At 45.2% G+C, this 11,348-nt stretch overlaps 1 protein-coding gene across 1 annotated transcript; it reads right to left on the bottom strand.

Annotated features, from left to right (window-relative positions):
- Nucleotides 1-370: 370 nt before the first annotated feature.
- GJA8 (gap junction protein alpha 8) lies at nucleotides 371-1,756 on the bottom strand (the record flags this gene model as incomplete). Its single annotated transcript, XM_079728474.1, has 1 exon — nucleotides 371-1,756. One exon carries the CDS (start codon nucleotides 1,754-1,756, stop codon nucleotides 371-373), a length of 1,386 nt encoding a protein of 461 aa, XP_079584600.1.
- Between the last annotated feature and the right edge of the window lie 9,592 nt (nucleotides 1,757-11,348).

The raw sequence follows: 11,348 nt of genomic DNA, 5'->3' as shown, positions 1-11,348 counted from the left end.
TGATAAAATTCAGCAGAGTTTGTGAGCTTGAGACAAGACTGGTGAAAAGCTATGAGACAATCACAATTCTGATTGGAAGGATTTCTATGGGGACATGGGGATGAAAGCAGAATTCCCTGTGGCGTAGAGGGGCAGGGCAGTCATGAGACTGGGAACTTTGACAGGACAATGGGTTCATCTGGATAGCCTTTATATAAGGGAAAGGCAGTTTCCTAGTTGTACGGCATGCACGGTTCTACCGCAGTGCCTGTCCAACCAGGGTGGGTGTGAGGGGAGGGACAGACGACTCAAAGCATGTTGGCAACTTTAGGTTTCATCTTGCCATATGTTAGCTCGGGTGTTTTCTTTTCTTTCTTCCTTTGGCACTGCTTCATATGGTTAGATCGTCTGACCTGGCCCGGCTGCTGGCTTTGCTCAGCCTGCTCAGGGGTCTGGTGTCATCTCCAGGCAGCTCCGGACACAGTGAAGGCGCCTTCTCAGGTGGCAGCCCCTGCTTTGATACCTTCTCAGGCGTCACCTCTTCTTTCTCAACCTCCTTCCCCACTTGGGGGGTCTCCATTTTCTCCCCCTCCAGCACGGCCAGGGTCTCCTGGCCTTCCGTGCTCACTCTCTCTGCCTCCTGCCTCTTCTCTCCCACCTCTGGTTCTGGTTCTGCTTCTGGTTCTGGTTCTGCTTCCGCCTCCGGTTCTGCTCCCGCCTCCGGTTCTGCTCCCGCCTCCGCAGGCTGGCCCTCCCCCTCCCCCTCCCGGGCTCCCACCTGAGCGTAGGAAGGCAGTGTCTCTTGGTAGGCCCTGGACAAGTCCCCTAGGGGCCCGGTGCCCATCTTCTCCTCGAACTGACTGAAAGGCTTGGCAGAAAGTGGGCTGGCCTCCACCATCCCAACCTCAGTAAAAGGGAAATAATGGGACACGATTTTCTCTTCTTCGAGGAGCTGGTAGCCCTTGGCCTTCTGGATGGAGGAGACAGCAATGGAGTGGAGGGACTTCTCAGGAATCTCCCCCAGTGGCTGCTCCACTGGCTTCTTGAAGGTAGATCGGATTCTCTTCAGTCCCAGGTAACTCACCTCTAGCATATTGAGGAAGAGGGACACAGAGGCCATGGACAGCATGAACAGGATGAAGATGGTTTTCTCGGTGGGCCGTGACACGAAGCAGTCCACCACGTTGGGGCAGGGCCACCTGCTGCAGCGATAGAGAGGCAGGATCCGGAAACCGTACAGGAAGTAGTGGCCCACGATGAAGCCCACTTCAAAGAGGGTCTTGAAGATGATGTGGCAGACGTAGGTCCTCAGCACGGTCCCCTCCAGCCGGAACTTCTTGGTGCCTTTGCTGCTGCTGCTGCCCTTCTTGATGCTGCCCTGGTCCGCTGGGAGGGGCGCCCTCTCGCCGCCGCCGTTGCCAGGCGACTGCTGGCACAGCTCCTCCGCCGCGCGCTCCTTGCGCTTCTCCTCCATGCGGATGTGGTGCACCGCGTGCCCCACGTAGACCAGCGACGGCGTGGAGACGAAGATGATCTGTAGGACCCAGAGGCGGATGTGGGAGATGGGGAAGGCCTCGTCGTAGCAGACATTCTCGCAGCCTGGCTGCTGGGTGTTGCACACGAAGTCGGACTGCTCATCCCCCCACACGAGCTCTGCGGCCGTGCCAAGGATGAGGATCCGGAAGATGAAAAGCACCGTCAGCCACACGCGGCCAATGACCGTGGAGTGCTCATTCACCTCCTCCAGGATGTTCCCCAGGAAACTCCAGTCACCCATGTCTCAGCAACCTGGAGGAAGGAGAAGGAAAGCTGAGACGCTACAATGCAATCTCGAATCAGCCTCTCTTTGCTATCTCTCAGGGTACCTCTCCTTCCTGAGTGACTGGCACGGTCAATGCGTAAACAGCATGTACTGAGTGCTTCCCCTGTGCAGACGAGTATTAGGGAACGAAAGAAGCATAAAAGAATCTGCTTCCACTGGTTTCCTCATCTGTAAAATGGGTTCACTTCACAAGCTGCCTGAAAGGATAAATGAGGCAGTATCTGTATAAGCCTTGAACTCCACCCCAAAATAAGGATTCATTGTTGATCATAAATAGAAACCCATGGTTACATGGATTTAAATCAGAACCGTAAGCTGAACTGAGGTTCATGAGTCATAATGCTGAAGAAGTATACTAATCCATTTGTGTCTGGGCCCTCAACAAAATTTTGCTATGTATGAAATTGCCCGTAGTCACCTTACTTTTGACTGTGTTAGGGTATATAATGATTGGATGTTGGAAGTGGAAGGAAACATTTTTTTGAATATCTACTTTATGACAGACTTTTGACATTACATTTTTTCATTCAGTTGGATCCTGCTAGACCGTAATCTTCATGAGGGTATGGACCACACCTGTTTTATTTACTGCTCTATACTCAGTGCCTGTCACAGAGCCCAGCACATAATGAGAGCTTGATAAGTGTTTAACTAATTTGATTCCACCACATGAGAAAACTGAGGCTCAGAGAGGTTAAATAATTTTTCTAAGATCAGACAGCTAAATAGTAGTGGTTCTGTCTGTCTGATCCCAAAGGCTGGGTTCTTTCTGTTGCCCCATTGAGATACATTGCCTGTGATTGGAGCTATACAATTTTGTGACTCCTGTACTCTCTATTCTTTTTTTTAAAGGACAACGTATTAAGTTTTTTCTGCTATGGTAAGATTACCATAAACCTAGTGGCTTAAAACAATACAAAATGATTTTCTTACTGTTCTGTGGGTTATGTGAGCAACATGTACCTTACTGAGCTAAAATCAAGGTCTCTACAGGACCATGTTCCTTGTTGGGGGCTCCAGAGGAGATTCAGTTTCTTTGTCTTTTTCAGCTTCTCGTGGCTGCCCACGTTCCTTGGCTTGTGGCCCTCTTTCTCCATCGTCAAAGTCAGCAATGTTGCAACTCTCTCACCTTTCTTTCTTTGTGACTCCTGTACTCTTAATTTACGTTTTCTCTTCTCTAGGTTGAAATCTGGAAACCTTTCTTAATAGCTTTACAAATTGAGAGCAGTATAAATATATTATTATTATTATTACTCTTTTAAACCCAAAGAATGGGAGGAGCACTTTCGGAAGAAATCATGTTACAGGGTGAGGAAAGTCCTCTAAGACAGTTTTAGTGTCCCACAGAATGAAAAGGGTTTAGGGTCTATAACTGTGGCTATTTTAATAGAGCTAAAATTTGTTCTGTAGGAATAAAAATACCATTAAACATGCTAGTATATAATGCCCCTAGCAACAGCAATGACTAATGAACATGGGATTGAACTGACAGGGGTGATGTGTGCAGACTGGGTCATTTGTCCAGTGCAAACCTGTGGGGCAAGCTGGTAATCTCCGGAAGACTCTGATCAAAACTTCCAGCTCAGGGCTTCCCTGGTGGCGCAGTGGTTGAGAGTCCACCTGCCGATGCAGGGGACACAGGTTTGAGCCCCGGTCCGGGAAGACCCCACATGCCGCGGAGTGGCTGGGCCCGTGAGCCATGGCCGCTGAGCCTGTGCGTCTGGAGCCTGTGCTCCGCAACGGGAGAGGCCACAACAGTGAGAGGCCCGCGTACCGCAAACAAAAACAAAAACAAAAACAAAAAACTTCCACCTCAGCTGATGTTACCCATGTTGAACTTCTCTAGTGCTGTGACATTTACTCATCACTGCCCTCAGACCAGGGCATGAACCCATGCTAGGGATGCTGGTCCAGGCTTCTCCAGCTGTGCCCCACCTTATAGGATCAGAAGTCCATGGGGCCAGAGGAATACACCCACCACATTTAACGACAGGGATATTTGCTAAACACTTGAATGAGTGATGAAAAGTGGTATCTTAAATTAGGTGGGATTTTCATCTTTAGGAGAGGATAAGCTTCCTTCCAACCTGCGGTTTGGAGCCTGGCCAGACAGAACTTGGTGGTAGATACTGATTGCAGGTGTGAACAAGCTATGCTCTCAGCTGTTTCTTGGTGAAGAGCAGAGAGTGTTGCTCCTCTTGGACCAGAAACTTCTAGTTAGGCAAGGCATCCAACAGCAGCTTCTCTCCTCCTGGGAAGGTGAGAGCAGCTGTGGCATCCCTAGTCATGACTCTGACATTGGGAAGAGTTCCATTTAGGAATGGGGAATTGAGAGTGGGAGGGGGTCCTCTATTCAAAACCAGCCATTCAGAATCCCAGTCACATGTATGTAGTTATACTTCTACCTTTAACACTCCTCAAACTGCAGCTAAATCTAGTATTTGCCCTATTAAAGAGTGGCAGCCATTCCCATTGCCTTCTGGAAAAAGGTGGAAAACACCACAATCAGGTAAAGAACCCAAGCATAAATCCTATTGGTGGAAGAACCAGGAAAATCCAAGGTTTTTTAACCAAAAAGTTCAATCTAAAATTCATGTCAAAACAATAATTCGTGTAATTTACTCCTATGAGATCAAGTCTGGCTTTAACAAACTCTAAATCTAGTGGTGTTGATGCCTTATCCGCATTGATATATCAACTCCTTTTACAATCTTACTTGTACCACATTAGCCCCTTTGGGATTTTGTGTGTATTTCACTCATGTACCCACATGAATGTGAGTGGCGAGCACAAGCTCTCAGGACTGTATGTCTACCAGTCTTGTTTCCCCTTTTTAGGATCAAAAGCTCTTGGAGGACAGGGACCATTTTGTCTTTATTGTCTGTGAACCATCATGACACAGAACAAAGATCTTACAGACTGGGAGCTCCATAGATACCAGTGGATAGGACTAATGGTAATCATTTGAAACCTGAAATTCTCAATTCCTGGGTGCATGTAATACCAGTATTATGTACAGCCTAGGGAACTCCAGTCCTCTTCTCTGCGGCTAGCAGTGGGAGACTGACAACTTGCAAAGCAATGGTAAATTCCAAAAAAGAATAGTAAATTGATCCAAAACTAGCTATTTTGAGGTATTGTTTTATATAAAATTAAAGCTATAAACTGGGGCCAATAATTCTTGACACATGAGTGTCACGACACATGTTCATGACACATGAAGACCCTCCTGACCAACCCATTCATAATTTCCAAACTAAAGCCAGACAGAGCTGTGTCCTTCCATACCCACCCTGCAATGCTAGGATTGTTTGAGTGGTTTTCTTTCTTACGTTTTTTTTTTTTTAATGTCTAGTTACAAAATATCTTATAATATAATGGAAGAAGAGAAACTATAACTTAGGACAAAATCTTTCCAATGTCATGCTATTGAAACAGGCCAACTATGGCATTAAGGAGAAAAGCTTTAGAGGTGCTAAGGAAAAGTGCCTTGGGTTCTCCACTTCTAAAAATGAAAAATTATAATTAAAGGAAGTCAGATCAAAGTAAATCTGGGCAAACTGTTCCACCAGAGCAGGACAAAATCGAAACCAAAGGATTTCTCTTCATCAAAGGGCAATTCTCTGTTTTATTTTCTTCTGAAAATCTATTGCAGGTGGAAAATAAGCTGCCAGAGTTCAAGGCTCCACCCCCAGGGTATCCACCAGAACAACCCACTAGAGGATTATGGTTTTAAGTAATGATTGAAATAACACCGTATGTTTGGGTAGCCCTTATCTATTTAGAAATGATACATTTTAGCAAATCTTGTTTCAGTCCTCATAACAACCTGTGAGCTATGCCAGTGGCCCTCAGACTTGGATTTAAGAGACTAGTACAACAACAACAACAAAATATGGTAACCAGCATAGGGCTACTGACTCCTTATTTTGTCAAACAAGGACCTAAAACTTATTTAATTGCTAACTATGACTGCAGTCTATTTTCACCATCATTTCATAAAAGGGGAATTTTAATACCATAAACCTAGGCAGGACATAATTTCAGAATAAAAGACAGGCCTTTAAATCAAACACATTTAACCTGGTGAAAAATTTACTGCATTATTTACTACGTTGTTGTCACATTTTTGTCACAGGCTGCCGAAAAATTCATCTCGGACCAGAACTGACAGGTCTACAGATGGATGTTTGAGAACCAGGGAACTAGGCATTATTAGTCCCCATTACCAGAATGGGAGATGGAGTGGGAGGTTAAGTAAGTCTCCCAAGAGGGGGGTCAGCCAGTCAGGGCAGAGCTGGGACGTGAGCCCTGGTCTTCAGCTTCAAGCCCAGGGTGATTTCCAGGATAGCATTGCCTTCTCCTGCCTTTTAAGAGGCAGAACAACACATACACATTCGTGTTAACAAGTTCCACAAAAAGGATTAGAGGCCACTTACCACTCTGGTGGGTAAGGGAGTGTAAATGCGCCTCTGTGTTTCTAGAGCAGCCCCTTTAACCTCCAGCTCTTGTAGGGACCACGGAACCTGCTCCCAGGAAGAGTTTAATGGTCCTTAGCAAACCCATCCTTGTGTTCTAGTAAATGCTCCAACATCAAGAATGCTGAGCATGAAGCCTCTCCTATACCCACAGCACTCAACAATTATTACTATTACTCCTATCGCAGAGTTTAGGTTAAAAATTACAGAAATCTTTCATAAACCTCAAATACTTGGTTTAGGTCCTCAGGATAACTGGGGACGTGTTAATTCATTCTCAAAAATGAAAGGCCTTAAAAAGTCAAGTTGTAGTTAGAGTTTGGACATCTCTGCCACCACCCCACCCTTGTGCCCCCAATTCCTACATTTCTTTCCCTTCCAAACCTCTGCCAACTCTTAGGGCGATTCCAAGAAGGTTTTCGGAATTGGACTCTAAGTCCAGACATCCCAGTCCAAGACCGAACTTTAGTGGCAACATTTTTCCTTGTGGAGAATTCCAGATATAGCCCTTAGATTAGGCTGGGAAAGGAGGGGGGCGTGGGAAGCCTGCAAACTAATATCACCCATGGAAAACTTGCCAATAGGAGTAGGGTCCCCCGGAGAAATAGGTACTCTCTTCTTCTCTTGGCGCTCAGCAGTAAAATGGTGAGCTTGGCCTCGAAATTTCCTTTGGTGCCGAAAAGCCCACCTCCCACTTCTCTACCCCGCCCCTACTGTGCTGCACGACTGAACAGATATGACTGGATTGGCCCTGATGGGTAGGTTTTACTGTCCAGCAATATTTTAAGCTCCCAGCCAGACAGCTTTTATGAAGGGAGGGATGTTGGAAAACAATAGGAGAGAGAGAATGGGAGAGCTGTGCTGGGCACTGATGAGACGAGGGGTGGGGAAAAGCTGATGTGGGAAAGCTTAGCTGGGGCTTCTGCAGTCTCCAAAAGTTTCTTTTAGCAGCAGACTGGCCTTCTACAACAGGAAATCTTTGGCTTCTCTCCAGAGGGCATGAGCCCTGGGGGTGGTTTCCTAGCACATTTTTATCAGCTTAGAGAATCTTAGGGATGTAGGGACAGTCAGAGGTCACCGAGTCAGACTGGGCCAAAGTCACCCCAGCAAGAGGTCAGTTGGTCCCTTTAAAGGATGATATTTCATCTTCCATTGGTGGTTTGTTCTTGTGTCTCATAACTTTCAGCAGGGCAGTCTCCCTCTTTGAAAAGGAGTCTTAATACTCCAAAGAATTCTGGCACCATTTGTCAAGGCTATGACATTTCCCACTTTGTTTCACCCATAATTACAAATACTTTTTTTTTTTTTTTTTGAGGTACGCAGGCCTCTCACTCTCGTGGCCTCTCCCGTTGCGGCGCACAGGCTCCGGACGTGCAGGCTCAGCGGCCATGGGTCATGGGCCCAGCCGCTCTGCGGCATGTGGGATCTTCCCAGACAGGGGCACGAACCTGCGTCCCCTGAAACGGCAGGCGGACTCTCAACCACTGCGCCACCAGGGAATCCCTACAGATACTTTTGAGAAGCTGAAGAATCAAGGGGATAATGCAACGTCAGTGACAGTTTTAGACTTTAGTGCCTCCATCTGTAAAATGGGTGTATGATGATTTTGCTTACCAAGAGGCTCTTGGATGAAACACCAGTATGGCTTAATGAGGAATGATGCTTGGGAAGCTAGTGTGCAGGGCATGAATGCATGTTCTCTGTCTCTCTGAGCCTGATCCCTTTCCACTATCTGGGACTGTCTATTGCACTGGTATAGAAAATGGTTGTTTTTGACCACATTTTCCAAAACAAAAATTGGGGCATTTTATTCTACAAGCTTACTTGTAGAAACAATGGAGCAAAAATGGCTGTAACTGGGATTGTTTTAGGAAATCTGCAATGTATGATACTAAATCGAAGGCAACTTTGAGAATAAGCCAGGGGAAAAAGGGTGCTTGCTTCACCCACACCTCTTATTTCCTGTCCTTTCTGGTGTCGTGGGCATATTGCATTTTGACAGGGGCAGTTTGAAGGAGGATGGTACCAATGTTGTGTGTCTTAACTTCCATTTTTATTAAAACGTTCATTAGCCTACAGCCTTATTTACTTTAGAATTCTGATTTCTTTCCAACTTCTAGGTTTGAGGGCCCGCACTGATTGAGACAATGCCTTCTAAGGAATCCCTCAGTTAAAAACAGACAGTCAAGATTGTTCCCAATTATCAATAAGGCAAGAAGTCAGAGATGAGAGGGAAAGAAACCCAGTCATTCTTTCTTTTGAGAACATTCAGTAAATATTGATTCCTGAAGCTTGTGCTTTCCCTGAGACATTCCACAACCTTCCAAATGAACTTTACTCATCCAGGGCATCCCAGACCAATTTGGCTACTTTGGTGGGGTGGTCCCACCTCCTGACATCATTGTGTGAGAGATGATAGTAGAGCACGTACTTGCATCTGGAAAAACAGGGAACGTCCACATGGCTCTGAACCAATTAGTTTCACAGGTTTGGATGAATCCAGCTTTCTAATTGAGCACTTCCTTTGCTTTTTTATTCTGTTGACACTGAAGACATTCTACTAATAGTGCCCAATTGATTGATTTATTTTTGTTGTCAGCTGCAAAGTCGTTGGAAATATAAACACTTAATTCCACACCTCTTGAGGAATGTTTTGAAAGAGATGGGGAGAGAGACTCATCTTAGCTGTTGCTGAGAGATGGGTTGTCTATTCCTACCAGGAATCAGAGTCAGCTTCTCAGGTCTTTCAGTGGGATGTCTTCTCATGATGGCCCTATTATTTTATTGGATGTAAATAAATCGTTAAAACATGAGACATAACCACATTCAAATGTAAATTCTAATTTTATATTCGGTAATTACTTAGAATAGATTATTAACATTTTGGATAATTTAATGGTGGCATTCTTTTACCAGGATGCATTTTGGAAATAGCGAAGCATTTACGTGTTTGCAAAGATTATGGGATTTGTAGTCAGGAGACCCGACTCTGGGTGTGGCTCTTTTGCTTCCTATTTGTGGGCAATTTGCTCAGCTTCTCTGAGTCTCAGTTTTCTCATCTGTGCAATAGAGATGCTAATAACTGCCTTTCTGTTTTGTAAAAAGGACTTTTTATGATGATGGTGGCTACCGATATAACCTACACAATGCTGTGAATCCTTGTTCACTTGTTGGTTATGTTTGCTGTGATCTCCTCTTGCTCTGAGTACGGCTGTGTCCTGCACCCCAGGGTCATGGGTTGGTCTGTTTCTAAGTGAACCTTGACCACAGGGAGTGTCAGAACTGGGAAAGACCAGAAGAGATCACTGGCTTCAACCTCTTTATTTTACAGATGAGGAAAACCAGGCTCAGGGTGGAAATGATGCTCAAATGTTGTGGTATGTCTCTGAGGCCCAGGCACTTTCCATGGCTCCGGTGCCTCCATGTCGGGGGCACAGACTTATATAAGCAGCAGGGTTCTTTAGGGAGAAACAGGTGAGCCCTGGCACGACTAGAAGGGCAGGCAGATACATGGGGCCTGAGGGGATTGTCCTCAGTCAATCCCAGTGACTGGAATTAGGGGACTCAGAATCTCTCTCTCCTAGCTGCTGAGGTGTGGAAGGGGAATGGGGTTCTGAAAAACCGAGGACCAGGGGCTGTGGGTGAATCGGGTCCCTTCCCTGAGTGTCTCAGGCCTGGCTCTGACTTAGTGGGCAATGTTCGGAGATTCATTCAACAAGTATTTGTTAAGCTCCCACCTTTTGAGGTGTTTGGGACACATCGGTGAATAAAACAAAGATCCCTGCCACAGCAGATCTTATATTTTGTGGGGGAGGCAGATAATATTCATTAAATACAATAACCCAGTGAATCATATAGTAGGTGAGAAGGTGATAAGTGCTACCAAATATGAAAAAATATGACAGGATGTGTGGGGGGATTGGGAGAGCCAGTGGAGGGGAGGTGGTGCTGACACAGACCTCGCTGAGAAGGTAAGGTTTGAGCAGACGTTGAAGAAGGTGAGGGACGGAGGCATGAGGGTGTTTGGGGAAGGTGCTCAGCAATAGGCCCAAGGGGCTGAAACAGAGTGGGCGAGGACAGAAATTCGTGGGAAATGTAATTTTTGTCTCTTGTTTGTCCATGTATGGTTTGTTCACCCACATGTCTTTAAGACTCCAGCACCACCGAGAAACGAGATGCCACCCAGCATCCAATGTGCAACTTTGCCCTTCCTTTCCACTACATACTTTAAAAACATTTTTTTTTAATTTCAGTTTTTTTTTAATTGAAGTATAGCTGGTTTACAATGTTGTGTTAGTTTCAGGCGTACAGCAAAGTGATTCAGTTATACATACATATATATATATTTTTTCAGATTCTTTTCCCTTATAGGTTATTTTTTCTCTTTTTAAAAAAATTTTATTTTATATTGGAGTATAGTTGATTTACAATGTTGTGTTAGTTTCAGGCGTACAGCAAAGTGATTCAGTTATACATACATATATATATATTTTTTCAGATTCTTTTCCCTTATAGGTTATTTTTTCTCTTTTTAAAAAAATTTTATTTTATATTGGAGTATAGTTGATTTACAATGTTGTGTTAGTTTCAGGCGTACAGCAAAGTGATTCAGTTATACATACATATATATATATTTTTTTTCAGATTCTTTTCCCTTATAGGTTATTTTTTGTCTTTTTAAAAAAATTTTATTTTATATTGGAGTATAGTTGATTTACAATGTTGTGTTAGTTTCAGGCGTACAGCAAAGTGATTCAGTTATACATATACATATATCCACTACACCCTTTTTGCTCAGCTGTCACGGTACCTGGCACTGTGCTGGGAACACAAAGATGGATAAGGCACGGGCCCTGACGGGATGCCTACCACACATATGTCTGCTCAAGGAGAGGGGGACTGTGGGGATCTGGTCTCCCAGCCCCCAAACCCCAGATCTGGCCTTAGGGTGAGGCCTCCATCTTGTAGGAAACTGAACAGCAATGCTGTGATGCCAGGCTTTGGAATGAGACCATCTCAGCATTGCCACTAGCCCGCTGCCTGATCTCGTGCCGGCGACTTTCCATGTC

Source organism: Hyperoodon ampullatus, assembly GCF_949752795.1.
Source record: "Hyperoodon ampullatus genome assembly, chromosome: 2".
Taxonomy (NCBI): Eukaryota; Metazoa; Chordata; class Mammalia; order Artiodactyla; family Ziphiidae; genus Hyperoodon; species Hyperoodon ampullatus.
This window is presented reverse-complemented; position numbering and strand designations above follow the sequence as displayed.